We start from the raw sequence: 27,417 nt of genomic DNA, 5'->3' as shown, positions 1-27,417 counted from the left end.
GGTAGATCTGCTACGCCTCTCACAAAGGGACTGACATTTTAATATCAAGTGGGGAAAGCCATCTCCATCCTGCCTCCTCTTGTCTCACAGAGGACTTTACATTCGCAAAGCAATCAAAAGGCAAAAGCACCAGAGGCACAGGGAGGCCTGTACAATGATTAAGCCTGTTACACTGAGAGCTGGGAGTGGACTAACAGCGAGGCTGTAGGCACACACCTACGGCCTCTTTCTCAGACCCCATAGCTGCTGGAATGGTAATTCCACTATCGATTATACATAATTATTAAAATCTCTTTCCCAAATGAAACGCAAGCTAGTTTTCTGGATGGCAGACTGTTATTAACTTCTGTAGCTAAATCATCTTAGTAACTATCATGCATGAAAATGGGAAAATTATTTGCCTTTCTATATTGGAACAATACAAATGAGACAAAAATGAGAAAAAGATGTTTTAAATCAACCCATTAAGATCGAGGATGCAGTTTCAAAGTGATGGTATCCTTTGATTGAAGCGTCACAGTGGAACATTTAGAATCAAGACATGCAAGTCAAAGGCCTGGGGCGGGCAGGTGTGGGGGCCATGGGCGGGTGTGGAGGCCGTGGGCGGGTGTGGGGGCCGTGGGCGGGTGTGGGGGCTGTGAGCGGGTGTGGAGGCCATGGGCAGGTGTGGGGGCTATAGGGGCCGTGGGTGGGTGTGGTGGCCGTGGGCAGGTGTGGTGGCGATGGGTGGGTGTGGGGGCCATGGGCGGGTGTGGGGGCTGTGGGCGGGTGTGGGGGCTGTGGTGGCCATGGGCAGGTGTGGGGACCGTGGGTGGGGGTGGGGGCCATGGGCGGGTGTGGGGCCATGGGCGGGTGTGGGGGCCATGGGCAGGTGTGGGGGCTATAGGGGCCGTGGGTGGGTGTGGTGGCCGTGGGCAGGTGTGGGGGCTGTGGTGGCTGTGGGCAGGTGTGGGGGCCGTGGGCGGGTGTGGGGGCCGTGGGCGGGTGTGGGGGCCGTGGGCGGGTGTGGGGGCTGTGGGTGGGTGTGGGGGCCATGGGCGGGTGTGGTGGCCGTGGGCGGGTGTGGGGGCTGTGGTGGCTGTGGGCAGGTGTGGGGGCCGTGGGCGGGTGTGGGGGCTGTGGGTGGGTGTAGGGGCTGTAGCTGGCTCTGCAGCCAGCAGGGAGGCCCAGCCTCTCCCCTCCACAGCAACCCCTGTCTCAGCACCTCAGTTTCCTCTTCCAAGCTCTGCTCTGAAGAAAGATGGGACCCACTTATTCACTGAGCCACAAGGACCAAAAGGCTCCTCTCCCAGGGAAATGTGCATGTTACTGAAAGACCTCACTCCTAGGAATGTGTCCTGGAACAAGAGAACTTTAGGAACCGGAAATCTAGGATGTTAGTGTGGAATTGGGGCTGGGATCAGGAGAGCAGGTGCGCTTTGCCCTGTGCGAACCACCCAGATTTCTGCTTCCAGCATGCACCCCCTTATCCATAGCCTTCCCTAAGTTAGGGTAACTTAGACTCAGTCTTAATTTCAACCTCATTTTCACCTACAGGCCTAATTCACACACACACAAATGTTACTTGAGCTGATGTTAAATAATGACCATCCTATCTAATAAAAGGGTAATATGCAAATTAACCATCGCTCCATCACAAAGATGGCAGCACCCATAGCCACAAGATGGTGGCGCCCAATCCTCTCAGCCCCACCGGATCCCCCAGTCCCAGGGAGGCAGCCGCTGAGAGCAGGCAGCGTGAGCGGCCTGGCGGAATGCTTGCTTCATCGCCATGGCAATGAGGCAAGCATTTCACCCCAGCTGCGGAGGGCCTCTGGGCAGTGGGCATGGAGTGGTGGGGGCGGGGGGGGGGGGGGTGGAGAGGGGAACACTTGCGTCATTCTGCATCTGGCTGCGGATGGGCCTCTGGACCACAGAGAGCCTCTGGGCAGTGGGCGTGGAGCGGCCAGGCCTCGCAGAGAGCTACTGGTGCACAGATTTGTGCGCAGGGCTACTGGTTAGTAATAAAACGACTGTGACATAAATAAACCAGAGGGCTGACACTGGTGTTGGTGACTCGTTGAGGTGTTTATTCTGTGACACACACACACACACGCGTGAGAGAGCTCTTCAGTGTACATGTGGGTCTAGGACAGTCCCGGAACGGCCGTACAGGCTAGCACTTAGTGTTTGCAAATAGGCAAGGAAACCGTTCTAAGTCATTTCCATCAAGTACATGTGCGCATCCGCGCTTCCCTGACCCGCTGGAGGCTGTGCCTGAAGATGCTCGTTTCTCAGTGTTTCACTTGGTTCACTGCATGAGTGTGAACCTGGCCCCATAGCAGCAGCATCCACGAGGTGAGAGCTGGGCCCGGAGAGCACCTGGCTCTGCGCCCAGCCACCACAGCTCCGAGTCAGCCCTCTGACGAGACAGGCGCTCTTCAAACCCTGGGCAGGATCCCACTGATGTCCCTGCTGTAAGTGGCACTGCAGGGAGGGTGGGGTCCCTCATCCTCTTGGAGTCCCTGCGAGGGAAGGTGACTACCAGCCGGCCACCAGGCTCTGCCCATGACCCCCAAAGGGACGGAGCAAGGTCTCTGCTCTCATGATGCTGTAGACCAAGCTGGTCAAACTCAAAGGCTGACAAGGCCAAATAAACGAGGCACGCGGCCCGTGGCCCGAGTTCAGCATGCTTGCTGTAGACAGAAGCAGGCGGTGAGCTAGCAATGAGCAATGAGACAATTTCTCCCAGAAGTGCTCATAGATGACCTGGTGAGGAGGTGGACTGGCTGGAAAGGCTGCTTGAGCCCAGGGAGCAGGAGGCGGCGGTTCTGAGGATTAACTGGCAAGGAGGGAGCCCATGGAGCCCCAGAGAAAGTTCTGGGCCAAGTCCCTTGGTTGCAAAGGAGTGAGCGTGGCACCATGCAGCCACAGAGAGAGCCTGGGGTGGAGAGCCTGGTGAGCCAGCGGAAGAGTGGCCCCAGGGGGATCCAGGTGAGGTTCTGGGGGTCCAGGAGGATCCAAGTGAGGTCTAGGGGGGCCCAGGGGGTCCAGGGGGATCCAGGTGAGGTCCAGGGGGTCCAGGGGGCCCAGGGGCATCCAGGTGGTGTCCAGGGGGCCCAGGGGGCCCCAGGTGAGGTTCAGGGGGGTCCAGGGGTCCCAGAAGGATCCAGGTGAGGTCCAGGGGGCCCACGAGGATCCAGGTGAGGTCCAGGGGGACCCAGGGGGATCCAGGTGAGGTTCAGGGGGGTCCAGGGGATCCAGGTGAGGTTCAGGGGGGCCCAGGGGGATCCAGGTGAGGTCCAGGGGTGCCCAGGGGGCCCAGGGAGATCCAAGTGACATTCAGGGGGGTCCAGGGGTCCCAGGAAGATCCAGGTGAGGTCCAGGGGGCCCAGGGGGGCCCAGGGGGATCCAGGTGAGGTTCAGGGGGTCCAGGGGGATCCAGGTGAGGTTCAGGGGGTCCCAGGGGGATCCAGGTGAGGTCCAGGGGGGCCCAGGGGGATCCAGGTGAGGTTCAGGAGATCCCAGGGGGATCCAGGTGAGGTCCAGGGGGGCCCAGGGAGATCCAGGTGAGGTTCAGGAGATCCCAGGGGGATCCAGGTGAGGTCCAGGGGGATCCAGGGGGGCCCGGGGGATCCAGGTGGGCAGGGAGAGGCCTGACTTGGTGCTTGCTGTTCCAAGTGCTATGAAAGCCAGCAGAGGACCGAGGCAGGAGACTCACCTGGCCCGATTTGTGTTTAAGAAGAGCCTCTGGCTGCTGTTTGGGAAGAGATTATGGGGAGGGGAGCAGGCAGGGAGCGTGGTCAGAGGTCAGAGGAGACCACCTGGAGGCCTGTGGGGCTCTGACCAGAGTACGCTGGATGTTCAAGGCCCCGTGCCACACGCCTGTGCACGGCCATGACACAGTTTGACTGCGTGCTGTGCAGGCGCACCTGTCGTGTGTCACCCCGCCGTCACTACTTGCAAGAAGCCCCTTTTATCTGAGAGAGTGTAACACGTGCTGCTGATCAGCCAGTGGGGCTGCTGTGTTGCAGTGTCTGCTTGGTCTGCATAAAGCATGGCCCTTCTACTCCTGCTGCTCGAGTCTCTCTTCAGTTCCCGTGTCCAAGGAGGCCCAGCCCCTGGCAGAGGCGCTCGGACCCACAGGGCCCTACGCCCGAGTCCCAGCCAAAGGCACGTACACTGAGCTGTTTCACAGACAGCTGTGTCCGAGGCCGATGGAGACGCTATGGGTCAGAAGGGACGAGCAGCGTTAGAGGGAAGGAGGGAAGCAGAGCGATGAGAGGAGGAGCCCTGTCCTCAGAGATCTTCTCCCACCGAGACTCCGCAGAGCCTGCGCTCCTGTCGCACTGAGTCGGCGAAGATGGATGACAGCGGCGCTCAGAGCCCTGCTCACCGTGCGGCTGAACCGGTCACCTGGGGAGGACTCAGCAAGGTGTGAGCAAGCGTGGGTCTTCTTATCAACAGCCCCATGCGTGGGCTTTCCCCCAGTCCGCAGGTCTCCCTGCACCCTGACATCACTCACCCACGCCGGCCTCTACACCACAGGGACTTCTCCCGGACACCGCGGGCCCTGACGTGTGGGGCCGTGGGATTGGCTCCTGCTCCTGCGCTTTCCACGTTGGGCAAGCTAACATCGGGAGGAAGGGCCGCCCAGGAGCCCTCATGCCCACCCCTTCGGCTCTGGCTGGGGGCTTACCTAGGGCTGCTGTCCAGCGCTGACCAACCAGCGTCCCCTGGACCATGAGGACAGAGCCACTGACCCCACGGCAGTGCACAGCCACATGCACGGGTCCCAGGTGGGTGTCACAGCACCTTCGGGGGAACGTCTCTCCCGACGCCCGGAGCACACACCCATGTGTCCCCTCAGCAGTGGGAACTCTACGGGCTCCTGACCGGCCTACTCCCGCGGCTCGGACGATGAACTGATGCTGTCTAATAGCCTGTGCTCCCCCCTTGATTAGAAACTGTCTTTAATTAAAACACCACATCGGAATCCTGAGCCAATTTCACTCTGGCCCTCCGAAGAGCTTTGCACAGACATTAGCTCAGGAATCTCATTACGCATTTGCAGCCCTGCGACAAACACAAGCACTAATGGGTCTCTGATGCTGCTTGAGCGAGCCAGCATCTCCAAGGCTCGTGCAGAAGGAGATAGCGTGCGGAGGGGGGTGAGTGCTGGGACGGACGCTGGACCCTGGAAACCTTTCCCCGGAGCCCCAGCTTCCACTCACCCCATGCCTGCCCATGGTTCAGACTATGAACACATCCAAAATATTGTCCCCTCCACTGCTAACCCCTGACCTGGTGTCTGGGGTTCGGGCTGTGAGCAGCCTCCTCAGGTGGTTCCAGTCACCTCTGCAATAGTTTTCTACATGGGCTATGACAGGAGAAACTTCCGGAAGTCCTGTTCTAGGGAACCCAACTGACCCCTCCTTTTGGGGCAAGAGACTTCTGAATGTGTTTTTCCTGGGGAATTGCCTTTCCAAGCCTCTGGCCGTGTGTGTGTGTGTGTGTGTGTGTGTGTGTGTGTGTGTGTGTGTGTAGGATTAGGGTTAGAGTTAGGGTTAGACCTGCATTAGGGTTAGGGTTAGGGTTAGGGTTAGAGTTGGACCTGCATTAGAATTAGGATTAGGGTTAGGATTAGAATTAGGGTTGGACCTACATTAGGGTTAGGGTTAGAGTTATGCTTGGACCTGCATTAGGGTTAGGATTATGGATAGAGTTAGAGTTCGCTTTAGGCTTGGACCTGCATTAGGGTTAGGGTTAGGGTTAAGGTTAGACATTGGCTTGGACCTGCATTAGGGTTAGGGTTAGGTTTAGGGTTAGGGCTAGGCATGGACCTGCATTAGGGTTAGGGCTAGGCATGAACCTGCATTAGGGTTAGGGTTAGGGTTAGGGTTAGGGTTAGGGTTAGGGCTAGGCATGGACCTGCATTAGGGTTAGGGTTAGGGTTAGGGCTAGGGCTAGGCATGGACCTGCATTAGGGTTAGGGTTAGGGTTAGGGTTAGGGTTAGGGTTAGGGTTAGGGTTAGGGTTAGGGTTAGGGCTAGGCATGGACCTGCATTAGGGTTATGGTTAGGGTTAGGGCTAGGGCTAGGCATGGACCTGCATTAGGGTTAGGGTTAGGGTTAGGGTTAGGGTTAGGCATGGACCTGCATTAGGGTTAGGGTTAGGGTTAGGGTTAGGGTTAGGGTTAGGGTTAGGGTTAGGGCTAGGTATGGACCTGCATTAGGGTTAGGGTTAGGGTTAGGGTTGGACCTGCATTAGGGTTAGGGTTAGGGTTAGGGTTAGGGTTAGGGTTAGGGTTAGGGCTAGGCATGGACCTGCATTAGGGTTAGGGTTAGGGCTAGGGCTAGGCATGGACCTGCATTAGGGTTAGGGTTAGGGTTAGGGTTAGGGCTAGGCATGGACCTGCATTAGGGTTAGGGTTAGGGTTAGGGTTAGGGTTAGGCATGGACCTGCATTAGGGTTAGGGTTAGGGTTAGGGTTAGGGTTAGGGTTAGGGCTAGGCATGGACCTGCATTAGGGTTAGGGTTAGGGTTAGGGTTAGGGTTAGGGCTAGGCATGGACCTGCATTAGGGTTAGGGTTAGGGTTAGGGTTAGGCTTGGACCTGCATTAGGGTTAGGGTTAGGGTTAGGGTTAGGGCTAGGCATGGACCTGCATTAGGGTTAGGGTTAGGCTTGGACCTGCATTAGGGTTAGGGTTAGGGCTAGGCATGGACCTGCATTAGGGTTAGGGTTAGTCTTGGCTCTGCATTAGGTTTATGTTTAGGGTTAGGGTTAGTGTGGACCTGCATTAGGGTTAGGGTTAGGGTTAGGCTTGGACCTGCATTAGGGTTAGGGTTAGGGTTAGGGTTAGGCTTGGACCTGTATTAGGGTTAGGGTTGGATCTGCATTAGGGTTAGTGTTACTGTTTGGGTTCGGGTTTGGGTTAGTCTTGTACCTGCATTAGGTTTAAGGCTAGGTTTGGGGTTGGACCTGCATTAGTGTTAGGGTTAGGTTTTGGGTTAGGGTTAGAGTTAGACTTAGTCCTGCATTAGGGTTAGGGTTAGGGTTAGGGTTAAGGTTAGGGTTAGGGTTAGCTTTAGGGCTAGGGTTAGGGTTAGGGTTAGGGTTAGGGTTAGGGTTAGGGTTAGGGTTAGGGTTAGGCTTGGACCTGCATTAGGGTTAGGGTTAGGGTTAGGGTTAGGGCTAGGTATGGACCTGCATTAGGGTTAGGGTTAGGGTTAGGGTTAGGCTTGGAACTGCATTAGGGTTAGGGTTAGGGTTAGGGCTAGGCATGGACCTGCATTAGGGTTAGGGTTAGGCTTGGACCTGCATTAGGGTTAGGGTTAGGGTTAGGGTTAGGGCTAGGCATGGACCTGCATTAGGGTTAGGGTTAGGGTTAGGGTTAGGCTTGGCTCTGCATTAGGTTTATGTTTAGGGTTAGGGTTAGTGTGGACCTGCATTAGGGTTAGGGTTAGGGTTAGGCTTGGACCTGCATTAGGGTTAGGGTTAGGGTTAGGGTTAGGCTTGGACCTGTATTAGGGTTAGGGTTGGATCTGCATTAGGGTTAGTGTTACTGTTTGGGTTCGGGTTTGGGTTAGTCTTGTACCTGCATTAGGTTTAAGGCTAGGTTTGGGGTTGGACCTGCATTAGTGTTAGGGTTAGGTTTTGGGTTAGGGTTAGAGTTAGACTTAGTCCTGTATTAGCGTTAGGGTTAGGGTTAGCTTTAAGGCTAGTGTTAAGGTGGAACTTCCCTCTGGTGTACTTTTAATTGGGCTGTATATATCTTGGACAATTATTAAAAACTAGAGACCTCATGCATGAAATTCACTACAGGGTGGCGGTCACCTCAGCCCAGCCTGCACTTTCTCCAATCTGGGACGCCTTGGGGGATGTCCAACTGCCACTTTTGACCCGATCCTGGGGATTTCGGCCCAAACCGGCAGTCGGACATCCCTCTCACAATCCGGGACCACAGGCTCTTAACTGCTCACCTGCCTGCCTGCCTGATCGCCCCTAACTGCCCCCTCCCCTGCTGGCCTGGTTGCCCCCAACTGTCCCCCTGCTGGCCTAGCTGTTCCCAATTGCCCCCCCCCTCACCAGCCTGGTTGCCCCTAACTGCCCCCCTGACTGCCTGGTGCCCCAACTTCCCCCCATGCTGGCCTGGTTGCCCCAACTGCCCCCCTGCCCCTCCTGCCAGCCTGGTTGCCACACCCAGCCTGCTGTTCAGTGGTTTGGTTGTCCCTCACTAACCCCCCTGCCAGCCTTGTCGCCCACGTAGCCTGCTGTTCGGTCATCCATCTGGTTGTTTTGGTCGTGACAGCCCTGGCTTTTTCTATATTAGGATTCTTTTTCTATTTTAGAGATTAGACCCTTTCCTCAACAATGCCTGATTTACTCATTTTTGTTTGCTGAGTTTTTCTCCTACAAAACTTGCTAATTTTTATATATTCATATAATTTTCCCTGTTTTTATATTGTTTCAAGGTTGCCCTATAAGAATATTTCTCTTTCTTATATAGCATTTATTTTTCTTGATGTGTTTTATTGTTTCATTTTTTAAATATAATTCACCCAAAATGTTTTTCATATGATGTACTCACATTTTAAGGCAGAAATGATCAGACAGCTATTGATAGAGCGCTTTTTAGTATTCTGTGTCCTCACCTACGGGGAGGAAGTCACCTTTACAATTGTGTTCTACAGGAGGAGGCATTTGTGCTCCCTAGTGATTATGCTATGAATGATTTTTGGGTTAAACAAACAAGGTTTTCGGCTCAAGCTATAGGTGGCGTGGTGTCCTGTTGGGGAGCAGTCGGTGCTGTGAATGTGCAGCACCACCGTTTTGGGGAACCCACCTTAGGGGATAAACAAGAGGCGGGGGAGGGGGGAGAGGGGGTGCGGGGGCTGCAGGGACTCCACGCGAAGGGATGCCTTTGGGAAGATGGCTGCCGAGTGCTCCTCCCTGGGCACCGGGGTCCTCCTCTGTGACCACGGGGCGTTGGTCTGTGTGACCACTCAGGTGCCTCCCTCTAGGGCGCCTGCATCTTTCTGTCGTTGTTGTCAACGTTTCCATGATGCTCACGAGGATGCTGCCGTCTCTCCGAGACGAACGCTTGGACAAGCCTCTGGCTGCCGAGCCTCGGTCACGTGTAGGAGGCCCTGCTTAAAGTGACCGTTACAGGCACTCGGAGGTCAGAACACGCGTGAGCGCCGGGCTCAGTTCTGCAGATGGAGGGGGCAGCCCCCCCCGCCCGCCCCAGCAGGCTGCACGCAGGCTCCGGTGCGCTCACACCGGCCGAGCCTCCCCTTCTCCAGGGCTGGACGCCTGGGCGGTTTCAGACGTCAGGTCCCCCCCCCCCCCCCCCCAGGCCCAGGCCTGCTTGAAGGTGCAGTTCTCTGGGTCAGCGCTGGGAAAGGGCACACCCACTCCGTGAACGTTTATTGAGCGCAGGTTCCATCGCGATGCAGGCACAGACTGTGAAACGGAAGGAAGTGTGCGGGAGGCCTGCCGTCGGACGGCCGGATACATTTCCTCTCACGCCTGCTTCACAGGCCAGAACCACCCTGAAGAAGAACCTTATTCTGAGTGTCCGGACTCTCAAGATGGAATGGCAGGCCACCGCTACTCGACAGGACCCCTCTTGTCAACGACCTTGGCCAAGTATCTAAGGAGGTCAATGTCAGTGTCACGGGAGCCGCCCAGGAGCTGGGAAAGGCCCCGGGGGCTTGGGATGGGTTTCCACAAGCGCCACAGCACCCTCCCTGGTCGGCTCCTCCACACAGGGCGTGGCTGTGGGCAGAAAGGAGACCCTGGACCCCAGGAGGGGGAGGACCCGAGCTGTCTGGGCTAAGAAATGCCATTCAGATCGGGGAGCTGGTGACGGAGGGTAAAGGTGCCTCTCCCCGGGGCTAGAGCCCACCTGATGGCTTCCCGCAGGTGTTCTCTATCGATGGTGGCCCAGAGGGAAGGCAGGGGAGGGAGGGTGGGAAGAGATAAACCCTTGAGCTTGTATGCATATATGCATGACCCATGGACACAGACAATACGGTAGTTAAGGGGGGGTGAGGGGGCAGGGCGAGGGAGGGTTAGAAGAGGTGGGGGGAGAAGGGGGGTTATGTAGTATTTTCAATGAAGATTAAAAATAGTGATTTAATAAGATAGGCTTTTAGGAAATGGGGCTCCTTGACACATGGCTACATGGATAAGTAAAAATGTCTACTAACACCTACCCACCTTTACTGTAAGCAGACCCTCAGCTCCCGTCTCACAACCACACCGTCACTGGATGTGGGCAGACCTGGGCACGGGAGGCGGATGTCCTGTAGGCTGCACAGCTAACATGTGTTTTACATGTATGTGTCTTCCCCAGGCCAGGGCTTGGAGTTCTTGGTAAGGGAGGGCTGTGCATGTGGGGGCGGGGGTCTGGGAACTCTGACCGCTCAGTTTTGCTGTGAACCTCAAACTGCCCTCAGAAATAACCCAGGCAAAGCCGAAGCGCGCTGCCAGGATCACTGGCGCCGTGAACGAAGTAAAACCATGTGTAAGCAGGATGAAAAGAAGAAAAGAAGAAATGGAAGCTGATGTGGTAACAACTCCTTTCCAGTTCCTGTTTGCATTCCATTTGTGTTTCCCGTTTCCTTCCCATTAGTGCTGCTCGATGCCGTCTTGAAGAAAGACTTTTCCGAGTTCAGGGACAGAGAGGTGGCATGCGCGTCCCACGACAGCCCTGCCAGCTCTGGCGCAGCCTGCGGGCCCGTACTCCGCTGCGGAGTTTGATAAAAACGTTCCGCAAGCACCTCGGCCATTGAGAGCAGGCGCCTCCCGCCGACTCCTTTCCGAGCAGATGCAGCCTCCGGGGGCCTGAGCCTTGCTCTGGACTCGGGGATGGGCCTGGGGGGGGGGGGGGCTTTAGACGGGGGCAGCGGGTTAGAAAAATTCAGGGCGGCCTCTGAGGAGGAGCGAGGTGCTTACAAAGCCTCCTGGCACCCATTAGTTTAACGGAACCCACATCGCTTCCCTGGAGTAGTCCACCCTGCACCCAGGATTCACCGAAGTCCGTGAGGACGCGATGCCCTTGGGAGCACACCCTGCCCTCGCCGCCGGCTGCTTCCAGCGGGAGCTCCAGCGGAGGGAGGGCCCGACTCCCCAGAACAGGGCCAGGCAATGACAGGCCACTTCTAAATGCAATCAGACCTCTGGCTGCCGCACTGTTACCCTGGACACAAAGTCACCGTCAGTGCTAATCCCCGCCCCCCCGCCCCCCAACTGCTGCTTAAGCTTAGGTGAGGGTGGGGCTCCTGTACATGTGGTTTGTTAACCTAGTTCTCTCCTCACACACCAACCCGGGTCTTAGACTCTCGGGTGTCTCCCGGTACGGCGCCCCATGCACTAACTTCCTTTCGCATTTCCCCACCATCTAGAATCAGGCTAACCTTTGAATAATTTTTCAATCCCTTTACCTCAGCGAGAACACAATGGCAAAAGCATGGCTCATGAGTATCATTGAACTAAAATGTATTCAGAGCTACTCTGTATCTTAACTTCATAGACTGTGAGGGCAACTGAAAACCCGCTGCGAGCCTCGGCCTTCCCAGCCGGTACAAGTTCCAAGTTAAATGTGTGAGCAGAAACGTTTCGGTGCGAACTGCGAACGTCTGTAAGACAATACTTGTGGACTCACTTGCAAATCCTTTATTTCCCCCGTAACTTCCACTAGTGTGCAATCACGCAACCAGAGCACACACCAAGAAAACCGTGGTGGTTACATTTGTGTGGCACAGAAAAATAAGCACTTTCAGGGGGGTCTCAATAGAGCAGGGAACTGAAATAATCTCCTTTTAGAAAAGTTTGATCCCAAACTTACGATCACTAATACTTTCTTTTAGATGTGGAATATTTTTGAACGCAAGTGTTAAATATTCAATTAATTTAATTGCTTTCTAACAAAACCAGTAATGGTACGAAGGTAGATTATTAAAAAAATTACATGAGGGAGGAAACCCAAAAAACGCCAGCGAGTGCCTCCACGCAAATGAAATCTGAAATAAAAGCGTAATATGCTAATTAGACCGGACGACCTTCCTTCCAGACAAAACCGCAGGAGCAGCAGAGGTCCCAGCGGGCGGAGGCGGTGGGCGGGGCTGGGGCCAAGGCCCGTGCATGAATTTCGTGCACTGGGTCTCTCTCTCTACAAACCATGACAGACTGAATACTTTTGATTGAGAAACCATATCCAACTGATTTTTCAGGGGGAAAGCCATTAAGCCCTTTGAGACACCAGTTAGGTGTTGGAAGAGCCAGGTTCCACTATGGGCCAGGAGGGGTGAGCAGAGGCGTGGGGCGCAGGGAGGTGCGGACAGGCTGCAGCCAGACGGGAGGAAGGAATGAGTCCTGGGGCGAACCGGGCAGGGACTGGGGGGGAGGGGGCAGCACTTGGTTAAGGGCAGGAGGCAAAGCCTCCCACGGGAGCCACGAGGACACGGCCTCGGCCTCCTGCTGTGGCCTGAGGCACAGGCGAGGGGCTGCCTGCCATGCTGCGGAGAAGCGTGGGAAAGGGGGCTGCCCAGTGAGGCTCCGAGAGGGGGAAAGGCCTGGGGAGTGTGGAAGGATGGGCCCGTAGGAGGCGGAGCAGAGCTAAAATCCCCCCACCCCCCCCGAAGGCGGACACGGCTCTACCACCCACTCTCCCGGCGCAAGCACTTGGGAGACACGAGTCCTTTCTCCACGGCAGACGCCACGGTGTGGTGGGCTCCGCACCCCGGGGGCACGCCGTGGGAGTCTGTTTGCACACGGGACGCACGCATCCCGACACCTTCCAGGGAGGCGATACTGTAGCTCCAGGGTCAGGTTCTCATGTTTAAGCAGTAAAAGGGCCAATAAAAGTAAAAAATGAACATGTGCTGGGGTCTGCACTGCTACTTGACCTTTACCAACAGCCTTGCACAACTTCTCCAGCACGAAAGGCGGCGAGGCGACCGATCACACGGACAGCGCCGTGCAGCTGGACTGCAATGAGGCTGCAGAGGTGGAGGAGTAACCGCCGGAAGGTCGGTCACGGCCGGCCCCCGATGACTAGTATGAGCAGCACACGAGCGCTGCCCACCCGACACGCCCACCGAGAAGCCGCGGAGCTTCCTGGACCCGGGGACCCTCCGGATTCTGCCGTCACCGGTCTCACTAGCCTGTGTGCTCCATGTGACCCACACTGTGGGAATGAACTGCAACATGAGAATACTTCTGGGGAGGTAAACTGGTCTAGTTATGTCTTCTACAACACCTGACTCATTTGAGCCCCAAAATTGTACAACTTTACAATAAATAAAATGTAATTTGTAAAATTAAGCCGTTGTTTACCATGTAAACATTCACCCTAAGAATGTTTTATTGTCCAGATGTTTCACAGAAGGACATTAACAGTATCTGTGAAATAGAAACGCACTTCTAGAGTTGAACTAAAGACTTCATAAACAGAGGCTGGTTTACCTGGGCTGCAGCCAGGAAAAGCAGGAAGACATTTAATAAATCTTTTTAAGTTGACTTGCATGCAAGAAATTCATGGATAGTTTTTCCAATGCGTTTCCTGCACCCCCGCCGCCCACCCCCCCCTCGCCCCGCCACTTCCTGTATTGATGTGCAGCTCCGACTGTGCACCCAGAGGAGGGGAGGGGACCCCTGGGGACTGAGCACCGCCTGGGGCCCTCATGGCAGGGAGTGGGGGTGGGCAAGGCTTCGGGAGCACCCCAGCTGTGCTGCCTTTGGCTTGACCCCTGCTGAGTGCCCCCAATGTCCAATTAAAATGACAAGACAGCAGCAGATTCTTTGCTCTGTGATGTAAACAGAGCACTACCTACTTGCAGCAATGACAAGAAATGGTTCAACAAAGACTCAAACTGGTTTCTTGGGATAGATCATGACAATGAGCCTCTTTCCTCTCAGTGCTGTGAGCAGACAGTGACTATTTTGGAGAAGAAAAGATAAAGGGTGGAATTAGTAATGCAGAGGCCAAAAGGCAAGTGGCAAGACTAGTAGACCGCCTCACCCCAAAGCTACTCTGTCCCCATCTCTCCTGGCACCTACCCCCCACCCCAGAGGTGAAAGAAGAACAAAGCCGTTGTAACATAGTGTGCGCAACTGTCAGCTGACAAACACAAACACAAGTCACGCTAGGTTATCTGTGGTCACGTTCCTCAGGGTTAGTCCAGTAACTAAAGACTTGACATTCTTTGTCTTTATTTGTCTGTTTTAATTAAACACGTAAAGGTTAATAAACAGACAAAGTCCAGAGTTAGTAGGTTGGTATTATAACATTTATTAAAATAATGCCATGGGTTAATAGAAACAGCAAAGAACCAAAGAATTAAAACGCAAGCTATGTAAAATCCCAACTAAAACCCAAAAGTATCTAATGTATTCATTCATTAGCTAACTAAAAAGCCCAAGAAAGACAAGACACCCAATATAATAAAGTACTGCAAAACAATTGGCAATTTTCAGTTATCAAAATTGTGGATTTTGCATTTTGTATCCTTTTCTCAATCAAGAAAAAAATTCTTTTTGAATGTTATATAACATACATATAAAACAAGATAGAAAAATACATTATAAACTTGTAACAATGGCTGTAAATACATTATCTTACATGTTTCTCATAGGCAATAGGTTGGTTATGGTACATACATAGCATGAAACTACTAAGATAATAAAGAATAGACAAAAATACATGTCAGCTGTACGGTAACATACAAGCGACACTCCCATCTACCCACGCTAGAAAATTACATAATACTGTCAAAAAAAAGTCTTAAAAACTACATATTTTAATAAGAAATAAATTCAATAAAGAATGATAATACTGAGAACCAAGGCATTCAGAGATTTCAAAAGTCATGCTTATTTTTAGTTGATCCAAAATGGTTTCAACTAAGTTTTCAAAAGTTTTTTCAGAGCCAACATTACTCATAAATGTCACACGTCTATTTCATACATTTTCTTTCTTCCCCATAAAGGACCTTTGATAAACATCTAAAATGTCCAGGTATAACACAGGTGAGATGAAACTGGATCAAATACTGGTATTGTTTTTAAACTACTATCACCTCAAGTGTTTGAGTGTCGCAAATTTATTCAACCAACCAAACAAAATAAAAATCAAAATGGCACAGCACATATTGAAAATAAATCAGAACAACGGTCTGTGTAACAGAAAGACGAAGCAGTGGCACATGACACGAAGCTGGCGGCTACAGAACAATGAGTCTATTGCATAGTAAATGAACTGAACCGGTTCCAAGGGAGAGAGGGTGCCGGTCACCGCGGGTGCTCACTGAGCTGCTGCTGACCTTGACGGCAGGTACGTAAGAGGGACAAGCTGATGAGTGGGGCCCCACTGCCCCTGATATTTGCCACGCCTGGTACTGAGCAGTTCATTCTGTGAGGGTGTAGACAGATGTGGGCTCCATGCACAAACCACTCCAACTACACCAGCTGAGCTTCACGGGAGCCGGGGAGCTTCCCCTCAGCTGTAGCCGAGTCCTCCCATGCACGATGATGCTAGTTTTTCACGTTCTTTTAAAGTAAAAAGACGTGTGCTGGGGGGTGTGGGCGGATAAGGTCATTAAAACTAGCAAGGGGAAGGACTGCCCAAGTGATCTGGTATGGCAGAGAGAAGTCTGATGAAGTTTGGGCCATTTAAACACCCTCGTCTCTGAATAAAATTAAGAGCTCTAATTTTGTCTGTAAACTGATGTTCAAATCACACAATTTTTATCTCAGAGTCCTGTGGGATAACATTAAATATTGCAATAACCAAAAGCAATCAATTATGATTTTAAAAGAATGTTTAAAAACTTATGTGTCAGGCATTAGAAAAATTACCCATTTTTTTCACAGTATCAGATTTGGCAAATTTGTATCAAGGTAACGTGGCAAAAATTATAAATTTCAAACCATCAACTCATCTGTCTCCCTCACATCTTCTTTCACATACTGGGCGACTGAGTAACATGCATTAACTTGTATTCTGAGGGAGGAGCTGATCTTACGAGACACTTGACTAAATGACCATGAAGAAAAATAAGGCACTTCCTTTTCTTTAGACTTATTCCAATACTTAAAAAATAAAAAACAAAGACAAAAAGGCTCTTTTGGTCTTTTGTTTCTTGACAACCACCAGAAAAAATCATTTAATGAAATAAAGGGTTTCTTTGTTCTTTTTCTTTTTTTTTTTATAACACTTGAAAGTATAAAATGCTACATTTCCAAAAATATATATATTTTTTTCTGCACCAGCACCCTTGTATAGTAAAAGTATCTACTTTTTGTTCATTTGTTTCAATGCACTACACTTTATCTACAATTTCATTACATGTATACAGCAAATAGGCAAGCATGGCTTTTACATCCTTAATGATTTTTTTCTATACAGGGAGGTTTAAAAAAAATATCTGAACAGTTTGCCCAGTAATGTGACACATAATGCATGTACCTTGTTCTCGTATGTTTTTAAGGAGCTGTAAAATAAAGGTTCAGTAATTTTAACTCAGATAGTTATCTTTTTAAAAATAGTGTTGCAGTTTTGTTCTTTGTATCACTTTTCAAAATTCCTTAAGTTTTCTCTCATGGCACACTCAGGATACTTCCAATTTGGCAGGCAACACACAAGGCTGCGACGCTGCCCTTTGAGGGCACTGTAGTGACTGAACAGCAGACCAAATTTTAAAACTTGTGAAATCGCTTCACCACTGACATCCCTGACCGAAGGTTCATGCATGATGCATCAGCACACAGTACATTCAGAGCGGACTCGCCAGGAGGAAGGGCTCCTCGGAGTCCCTCACAGTACCCGCCTGTCACTGAGGAGCTCAGGGCCGTCGCCTGCCTCGGAAGGGAGGGAGGCCTCCTTACCGTTCGCTTGGGGCGGGGCATGGAAAGATGATCAGTGCTGTGGGATGAATTGGGCCTTATTGCTTTACTACTTCAGTGCAGGTTCTAGAACCATTTTCACCCAAACAGGAAAAAAATAACAACAACAAAAACCAAAAGCTGAGTTGGAGGACAACCATTTCTTTGTCTTTTGTTTGGTTAGATGGTAAGACGAACGGACAAGTGCCTCAGCTCGCTGCACTGACGACAGGCAAGCAAAGGCGATTACCAGTTAACTGATCAGCAGGCAGGCATGGTCAGGTCATCATTGGGTGAAGAGTTCAGAGGTCAGAAGGTCATAGGTTAGTTGCCGGTGGCGGCTGGGTGGTTAGAAACAAAAAACAAAACAAAAAAAAAAAAAAAAAAAGAAAAGAAAAGATAGAGAAGAGATTAGTCTCAGCTAGTGACGGCTTAATGACAACATGAAAAACTAATCACAACTAATAAAAAAAAAAAAGCATGTGTAATTCTGACGAACTGATTGACACCATCTACAGAATACAATAAAAATCATGACAATTTCACATCATGATTTGAACAAATGAAGGAGAGCCCTCTCCCACAAAAAAACTGGTTAACAGGAAAAAATAGAAATAAAATATAACTAACAACTAATAGTTAGTAGCTCGATGAAGGGAGCTGAGAACGACGACAATGAATAGTCCGTATCCAGAACTCTGGAACAGTCAGTGCGTTATCAGGGCCTGACTGCTACTAAGCATTAGTATTCTCTCAGATGCAAGCATTAAAGCAGCTATTAATGATGGATGTGATTATTAATAACTGATGATTAACAGAAATGAGTCTAAAGAAATTTAAATTTCTATGAACAATTTGGTTCAACATAAACTCTGGGCCAAACAAGGTTTCTTTTGTTCAATAAATGTTTATTGCTTTTTCAATGTTCTATTTACAAACAACATGGAATTTCTTGGCCTCATGATACAAAGCAGTACTAAACTGGAGTCTAGCAGTGTAGCCAACATCATGGGAACCAGAAAAAGGCCAGGCCTTCTGCGCTAGCCAACACTGTCCAGTTGGAAATACTATTTTACACATATAGAGAACACTTATAAAATGCACTTGCATGTAAACACTGTAAAATCCTGCCATTTAAAATTCTATACTCAAAAAGCTCTAAGTACATCAAAAAATAGAAGAAATTTCTAATTGATACCAATAAGGCATTTTTAAAACTACAGCTTTTCTTTATTCGATTTCAAAGCTAATTCTCTGCAAATACAATATAATCTGACATTTCATATACATTCCTGCTTTATATATTTTAAAAGAAGCCACCTGTAAATACTATTTTCTTTTGCAAAATAACAAACAGAACAAACTTCTTTAAAAATTACAGTAAAACACAAAGTAGTTCTCAAGTGGAAAGTTATCGTCCCAACGGCCGGGAGCTGTCCCTTCCTCCGTCAGCCTCGGCCACCCCCGCCTCACCAACTTGGTCCACTGAACAGTAGTATGGGTAAGACTCACTCAACAGCTTAGTTATCTCTACTCTATTCTGAGGTTTGAGCGGAATTTCTGTACTGCTGCCGCTGTGACTATGGCAGAGGAGATACGAAATACTTCAGTGCAAAGGCAGAGTCTGTGCCACTTCGTAAATCAAAACCCAGTAGGCCTCGGCTTCACAGAGTTAAGTAATCTACGTAATCGGCTGGTTTATCTCATGTAACGAAAGTGCTTTCTAGGGTCTATCATTGTAGGATAGTTTATAAATACTACAAAAATACTGGATCTTCATTGTGACCAAATCTTCCCTGATTTTCTTAAAAATAGTAGAATTTTATTTAAAATAAAAGCGGCTATTCCATAATCAAAGAAAATAAATATTTCACAGGTAGTCCTATGATTTCATAGGTATTCCAGAAATGCAGAATCTTAAAGCATTTTTTACATGAACTAAATTTTTGTTTAAAACTGTATTGTTTCTTATAGAAATTTTGTCAATAATGGATTTTGTAAAATTATTAATCAGAAAATCCTGTGTTTTGAATGTGGACTCCATAGACAAAGCACACCTCCATTTCTGTAACCAGTAACCTCCAGTACATCCTCTGCCCAGTCTTGGCTCAACAGTACACACAGGCGTGTCAACTGTGCAAAATCACGTATGGTTCATTTCAATTAAAAAATCAGTTGGTCTTTTATAGGCTTCGAATTCAGTTCTGCAATGTGTAGAGGTGGGCTTATTTTTAGTAAAGAACTAGGTATTTGCCAACCATGCCATACTCTAAATGCGCACATAGAATGACGTGGTTACAGGTCCACGGGCTGAATTTCCTTGTACTAAATGAGCACATATTAATCTTTCCTTCAAAGATTAAAAAATAATAAAAAACCTCAAAAATAGAGAAAACAGTAGTATCATAAAATAATTTAAATGAAGGACTTCAGACATCTCCCTCAGACCCGAGTGCATACAGTGACAGTAACAAGAGTATACAGAGTATTCTGTTATTTAGAAAGAAAAAAAAGGTAGCATTTCGGTTTGCTGACATTGCATTTTGAATAAAAACAGTGACAAGACTAATCAAAACACTTATAACTACGAAAGAGCCATGCATGGAATGTGTTCTTGTTTTGAAATATAATAAAATCTTCCTAGTATTTTCAACTATCTCAAGGTACTGGAGTATCAAGTAGGCCAATAATTATTATGTTAAAACAAAATTATGAAAATCTCCAAGGGGAATACAAGGAAAGGTTAACAAAGGACAAACTAAAATACTCATAACTATTTCAGACAATAACTATGGGAAAAAGCTTCAAATTACTCATGGAATTATCTGGATTCTTTAAAGCTAAATGGTTTGCTTTGCTTTCTGAAAATGTCCCCTTTCACTAAGGGACTTGCTCTGATGCCAGCAGGACACACGTGTACAACCACACTCGCAGGAGTGTGATCTGCACAGAGGAGCACTGAGCTCGGGGCCCATTTACTCGGTTCATTAAACACTCACTACAAGTGATGCATTAGTCAAAAGTCTCCACGGCTCTTGAACCATATATGATGCTAACTAAAGATGGTCGCTATCTCTGGACAGGTATTTTATTCTGATGAGGACAACAGCTGTGTCCAATACTTATCATCCGTATACAAGATAACCATGCAAAGCTGGCAGGCCTCTCACAAGTTCATATAAGATGTAAAATTGGAGTGTAATCCATCACTTTTCCCCACTGGTATCCGATAGTTAGAGCAACTTAATCAGTAGGTAATAAATGTGCCATAAATAAAGCTTGTAAAAGTCCTCTTCTACCTTGCTTCAGATTTCTTGCTTGTGATTTTAAACTCAGAAAAATAATTCAATGTCAATAAACCGAAAATATCACTCCTCAATAAAAATAAATAACTTATAAAAGGGTCCAAGGGCATAAACAGGACACAAATTACAAATGTTGAAAAGGAGAAAAATGAAGACTTATTTTCCAGTCACAGGTTAGTCAAAGAAAGTATTCAAACAGCTGGGTTCATGCCACCACAGAGAGTTTACGTTTAGATAATATATTTTAGCAGCAAGTGATAAAAATCAAAGGATCCATTTTGGAGTAAAATATAATAAAAGGGAACTGATTTTCTGACTTATAAAAGATCCAACTGCATCCAAGTTATCTTCACAGTCCTTACTTTGCTGAGTTCAGCTAAGTACTTGACATGTATAACCTCGTGTTTATACAGTGGCTCAAATATCTTATTAAAAAGGAAAATGGGAAACTAAATCTTCAGTTTTCTCCAAAAGAACACAGGAGGCATATGTTCCTTTACTTCTCTCATTAAAGCACCATCCGCTCCGTTCATTTTGCAAAACCAACCCCAAATTTCAAAATAATTAAAAGGTAACTTTTAGCAAAATTTTTTACTGAAAATAATTAAGGTGAAAACAAAATTTAATAGCTCCCCAAATGGACTAATTTATGTTTTAGGAAGAATAAATCATAGTACATACTAACAGAATTCAATAAGTTAAAATATCAAGGGAGAAAAAAACAAAAAACCCCACCCTTAAATCTGTCAATGGGCATAAATTAATTTAGAACAGGAAGGAAGCACTGTGCAGGTAAGCAGGTACACATTCCCCACCAGGTGTGGTGTTGCAAATGGTATGGACACCCCACGCATTTCTCAGAAACAAGAACTGCAGAACTAAACTAACCTCGGTCTGCGGTCACAATCCTTTGGTAAGGATGGACACGCATATCGTGCCTTCGAACTTTAGTAGCCACCGCACCTAGTTAAATTGCAATTACCAAGACAAAGTTAGAAAACATTCACAAGGGAAAAGAAAACAAACATTAACAGCAGGTTTATCAAAATGGATTTCAAACGTTCATTTACTACAAAAATTTCGTATTATGAAACACGTTAAGGCACAGTAGTTTTAAAATTAACCATCATTATGTTGCGTATATATGCGTCTATTAATATTGCATTCACTTCAAACATCTTGGCCTTAACCTACATCCATTCATCTACAATCCCAAGTCACAGGACTTCATGAACGCCACTAGTTCCACACCGCGAAGCTTTACTAGTCACATATTCACTGAAGTGCCTTTCTTGCAGCAGGATTAAAAATAATGCCATGTTTAATACTGACAATTACTTGCTAACCTTAAGACCACTTCCAGAGTTTATCACTTTAAAAGGTTTATAAGCAATTCTTAAAGCCTACAGATTGTGGTTTTAAACTTCGAGTCAATAAGTATGAACCGCAATGAATTAGGTGATTAGTAAAGCAAACAGTATAGTACACTTAGCAGTCAGTATACTACTATACACTCCTTTATAAATTACCGTTATTTTGTAAGATTATAGACTAAACCAAATTAATAACATACTTTTACTTTCTATCAGTGTGCAAAAAGTGCAAGTAAGTCACTGACTGCTAGGCTAAGCTTCCCTCCCCCCTGGCTGCTGAGACTAAGCATTTGTTAAATTCAGATCTGATGAGGGTTCAGTTAAGACCGTTCTTGAATTCTTAGCCTTTCGTTGGGAAAGCCATACCTAAAGATAAAAGGAAGGGAATTAAAAATTAGTCATCAATGAAGATTTGATGCTATTACCAATCTCCTCACTACCACCAACACACATGTCTGCATCTGTTTTGAAGGGCACTGCTTATTTTAAAATAATATGATGTGAGACTTGATATAGAGCATGCATGTTATCTGTGTGCAAATTTACTAGAACAGCAATTTAAATAATTTTCTCAATTCTCCAAATGGTCAATCAATATCATGCTTTACTGCTTAGGTGGCAAAGCGAGAAATAAAATTGATCATAATGGATTTTTGTCATTTAGTACTCATTATTATTCATCTTATGATTGCCAATTAGATATAGGTATGTTCTGCTTTTGTCAGTCTAATAATTATTATAAATAAAAATTTCCCAACACAACCAAAAACACACTGCTTTACAATGAGAAACACTCCGCAGTGGCCCTTGTTGTTTCTAAGCAGTAAACTGGTCCATCATCCCTTGACATTTCAGATAAGTGATCTGCTATGAGTCTAATGCCTCGAGGCAAGCTCAGTGAGACCCTGCTCGGAGCTGGAGCAGCAGCTGGTGGCTGAGCGCGCCAGCCTTGCAGGAAGCAATAGTCCAACTCCTCCAACAGACGCTGTGCTTGCAGCAGAGAGGAGCTCTGGGGAAGGAGCAGGCATGGGGCCGCAGGACAGAGCGTTAACAGAACAGACAGGTTATATGTTACATGTTATTTTAAAAATGCTTCAAGAAATGTGCAACAGAAACAAGCCTTTCATAAACAGTTCTAGGGTATAATTCCGACCTGGAATACTTTATACAATGTTTAGAGATAACCGAAGACATATACAATAAGATGTATTTGCTCATGAAACAGAAGGCACTTGAGTGCATGCACACACACAGATAACATACAGAGCGTTGTGGCTTTCTTTAATAGAACAATGAATTTTCAAGTTTAAATCTTTGTCCGGGTTCATTAAAGGCTTTCAAATTTTATAAGTCAATATGAATGCTGGAAAAAAACACCTTAAAAGATCAAAGTCCTACAAGTCAAGAGCATGCAAGCAGCACCAAGGTCATACACCATTCAGGGGAAGAGGGTTCAGATTCTGTCTGTAACACAAAGGGCAGCACGGAAGCAGCCTGCTCCACAGTGACTGGTCGTGTTACAACAGCTGCTGCTCTCTAGTCCTCCATCCCGCAAGTCAATGGGCTGAAATATCAGGCATGACTGGCATTTCAATCCACTCTATAAAGAAAAGGCGTCAGTAATGTCTTTTTCAAGCACCCCACTTTTTGTTCATGTAAAACTGAGCGTTTATAGTATGATCTTAATTTTTGCCTCAAGAGTGATTCTACCGCAGTGATTTGATGTTTACTTATCAATTCCAACCGTGCTACGAAATGAGGAGTCTCTTATGTTTAATATTAACTGGACTTCAAAAGAGAAGAACTACAAAAACCTGAATGCAGCTACTCACTGGGACCTTTCCTATTTTAAGTTATCACAAATATTAGAAAATACAATAATAGCAGTTTTAAAAATCTCAAAATATTTTCATATGGATAATTAAAACTTAGCCAATTAAAGAAATCTCTGAGACGAAAAGAATCTGACTTTGTGGCAAAACTGAAGGAGAGAATATGCCAGTGGATAGAGTCAGTGATGTCAAATGTGAAAAGTATTTCCTATTTGAAATGTTCAAATTTACCCATCCAGAGCGAATTTGAGATACCAAAGCAAATCTGAACAAATCTAAGATGCAATTATTTAAAAGGAGAACCCTTCTAAGGGGCTGAAATAAAACAAAATTTAGTCTTCAGTCTTTCCTAATGGAAACTTGTCTCTCAAACTGATAGAATAATTTCAAAGTCTGGGGCAGAAGAAGCTCTGAAGAAACACGTTAGCCACAGAGACGACTACTTACCTAACACGCCGCTAGGCTCAATGGGGTACTCGAGGATGGACGTAGCCGGTGCCAGTGTGTAGGGGTACTCGTAGGGCGTGTAGATTAAGCCCGCTTCGGGCCCCGGGGGAACTATGGCAGCAGTGGGGTGCGGAGTTCCGTTCGGCATGACCGCGGTCTGTATTTGTCTGATCAGAGGCATTATGGTAGGGCCAGCTGGCGTTGGGGTGCGCAGGGCAGCTGGTGGGAGGACAGGCGCAGGCCCAGTAAGAATCCTTGGGGCAGCCTGGGCTGTTGCTGCAAGAGAAAAGGCAAGGGCTGCTACAGTAAGCAAAGAAATTGAGAAGGAAGTACAGAGACAGCAGTGTAAATACAGGGAATGAGAGGGAAGTAGGAAAAAGGAAGAAAAAAGCAGGAAAGAAGAAAAATAAAAGGAAATCATTAGTACATGCGCTGGTCACGCACAACGCCCAAGCACACCAATCAACTGCAAACGGCTCCCCTTTCCCAATGTGATTAAGAACAAATGTGCAAAAACTAAAGCCACTGTTAAAAAAGAGAGAGACCATTAAAAAAGGTTATATTTAGTTCATGTGTGTGATATGTCTATGTTTTTAAGATCTCATGAGGCTAAAAAGGTGCATGCAGAAGCACAAAACAGTTGCATTAAAAATATTTTTAAAAATATTTTGTGATTGGAGTCCCCAGAAACAGTTTTGCTATAATTTCTAATAGAGTAGCTTCAGTTTCAAATTAAAGAATCATTTTTATTGTATTAAGTAAGCCAACTAACCACTACTTATAAAGTTCCTGCATATGTAGGAATTAACTTCTCATAGAAAAACAATACAGGGTGGGGCAAAAGTAGGTTTATAGTTGTTCGTATGGAAAATAACACAATAATAAATAACAGTACAAGAATAAGCTATTCGTGTATGCCACCGGAAACCTACTTGTGCCCCCCTTGCACAGGGAACGTTCCCTTCCTCGGCAGACGATGTTAGTAACAGACCCATTCTCATAAGTAAATGGAAGCCAACCATTTGTACAGCAAATACTTCTAAACCCAACAGGTTGTCTACATTTTAGAAAATTGCCTAAAAACAGGGGGCCGGTTCACTGTCCCTCAGACCGCTGGAGGGCCGGACTACAGTTTAAAAAAAACTATGAACAAATTCCTATGCACACTGCATATCTTATTTTGAAGTAAAAAAACAAAACGGCAAAAACACCCGCATGTGGCCCACGGGCCGTAGTTTGAGGACGCCTGGCCTAGAACTTTAATAATCAATTTCTTTAAAAAAATTAGTAATTTACCCTTCAATTTTCTCAAAATACTAATTTTACAGGATTTCATTTTAGATATAAAAAAGCAATCCTCTTACGCAGTTTATGAGAGCATGCAAAGGGGGAAATGGGGCTAAAACAGTTACCACTACTGCCCTCTGTGAACGCAAAGCATTGGCGAGGGAACATGCCGAAGGGACAGAGTGCGACAGGAGGGTCGCTGCACTCACACACTCCCAATTGACTCTCAAAAAGCTCTGCATTTTTTGTCCTTTTCATAAATGTAACAAAATAAGCTAGAAGCCTTAAATCTGTAGTTAACAACACAGGAAATTTCATTAAACTCTTCCATTTAGAAGTTGAAATTTCATTAAAAGAATAAAAGTTCATAAACCTTTTAGAACTTAAAAGACATGCTGGAATAAAGTGAAACCAAGAAGAGTGTCCACATGCATTAAAGCAGTAAAAGTGGGGCTGAGTGGCCACACCCAGGGACAACCATCCCAACTCTCCGCTCTGTTTGAACGGCCCAGGTGTTATGCCACTAACAGCTGAGATGCTGTCCTCCCGGCCCCCGTCGCGTTCTTACGTGATTTAATGTTGGCATCTCTGTAGGTGCCATTCAGAATCGCAAGCTCCATCAGCTGCATCTTCTTCAGGCTGTCTTCTCCCTCTGCCTATAATGGAAACAGAGCAAGAAGCACTCAGGGTGGCCACATCCATCGGAGCCACATCCGCGCTCCAGCCTTAAGAGACACATCATGTGACTAGAGCCACCCGCTTCCATTAGGAAGGGAGATCGGGGAACCACTGGTTCCGAGGCCGAAGACTGCTCTCTCACTGAGGCCACATGGACACATGGAACACTCAGCTGCCACTGGCTGCGTTTCTACTTGGAATTTTTAAATATAAGTTGCACTGATTTCCTAAAGTTCTCCTAAGAGGCTTTGCTTTTAAAAGGAATAAATGAAAATGTTAGATGAGATTAAATATAGTATGTTCTCTTTAGCATCTATTATTTTGTTAAAGATTTCAAAGCTCAAATGTATTCATTAAGACCAAAAACAGCTCTGATTGGTGTGGTTACAGCATCAGCCCACACACCAAAGGGTTGAGTGTTCAATTCCCAGTCAAGGGCATGTACAGGGTTGCAGGTTCGATCTCTAGCCCAGGTCAGAGCGTCTCATATTGATGCTTCTGTTTCTCTCTCTCTCCCTCCCTCCCTTCCACTCTAAAAATCAATGGAAAAAATATCCTGGGATGAGGATTAACAACAACAACAACAAAAAGACAAAAAATAAAAAAATAGGGATTTTAAACATGTAAGACTTGATTGTGATATTCATATAAAAGAATTGTCTGTTTAATTCTCAAAAAAGAAATATTTAAGTTGTAAGAACTTCTAAAAATTATATATATATGTGTGTGTGTGTGTATATATGTATATATATATATATGTGTGTGTGTATATGTACGCACACACACACTGTTATACACACACACACACACACACACACACACACACACACTGCCAACATCCCTCTCCCCCCTAAATTTAGCAGTTAGCAGTTAGCAAGTGCTATCAACTCTAAAGCAAATCTACCTTTAGGGTTATCATTTGATAGCCATTAAGCATGTGAAAGCAAGCAGGGGTACTCTTAATATCAGATATAACCCAGGACCATCTGATTATCAAAGTGTTTAGCCATCCTATTTACCTTGGATTCACCCCATGCTTTTCTATTACTGATGTCACCCTTGTTCTAGTCATTATTGGGGTCTTCTCAAAACTACCGCAAAATTATGTTAATGATGTCTGTTCACCATCAATCTATACAACACAATGGCCAGATTAATTGCTCCAAATGCAACTTTCATCTTAATGCTTAACAATTTTATGTCTCAAAACCTTTAAGCTCTTATGATCTGGCCCCAAACTATGTTCAAAGTTAAACTCACTAATCTTCTTAATATTTTTAAAAACCTCTATCTTGTTATAAATCAAAGCAAACTCTACTCCTCTGTATGCATGTTCCTCCATCTTGAATGTTCCTCTACACGCTATCCACCACTTCCCAAACTCTACTGACCACTGCAAACCTCCACGTAACTGATACCTTCTCACAGGCCATCCCTCGATTACATGTTCCTGCCTTGAATTACCATGTGTTGTGCATCATCACCAACAAAGTAGCCCCTGGAGAACAGAGACTAATGCTTACTCACCACCGCCCAGCTCCCCACTCACTCCCATGCCCCCGGTGAGGTGCTGGAGCTTTCTATTTTAAATGACTGGCATGAGAAATCTTTAATTATATTCCCTAA

The 27,417-nt window shown here is 47.1% G+C and overlaps 1 protein-coding gene across 7 annotated transcripts in view; it reads right to left on the bottom strand.

Annotated features, from left to right (window-relative positions):
* Nucleotides 1-14,258: 14,258 nt before the first annotated feature.
* QKI (QKI, KH domain containing RNA binding) overlaps nucleotides 14,259-27,417 on the bottom strand; it is a 128,774-nt gene continuing 115,615 nt past the window's right edge. For 2 of the 7 annotated variants that reach the window (XM_054721843.1, XM_054721842.1), the window contains 4 exons: nucleotides 25,682-25,769; nucleotides 23,827-24,126; nucleotides 21,063-21,137; nucleotides 14,259-17,210 (listed from right to left, as the gene is read on the bottom strand). In XM_054721843.1, coding sequence (XP_054577818.1) covers nucleotides 17,194-17,210; nucleotides 21,063-21,137; nucleotides 23,827-24,126; nucleotides 25,682-25,769 — 480 coding nt within the window. In that variant the 3' untranslated portion in view covers nucleotides 14,259-17,193. The other 5 variants (XM_054721839.1, XM_054721840.1, XM_054721845.1 and 2 more) reach the window with 5 other exon arrangements.

This window comes from Eptesicus fuscus, chromosome 10 (genome assembly GCF_027574615.1).
Source record: "Eptesicus fuscus isolate TK198812 chromosome 10, DD_ASM_mEF_20220401, whole genome shotgun sequence".
Lineage (NCBI taxonomy): Eukaryota > Metazoa > Chordata > Mammalia > Chiroptera > Vespertilionidae > Eptesicus > Eptesicus fuscus.
The sequence above is the reverse complement of the archived record's forward strand: the minus strand, read 5'-3'. Positions and strand labels throughout refer to the sequence as shown.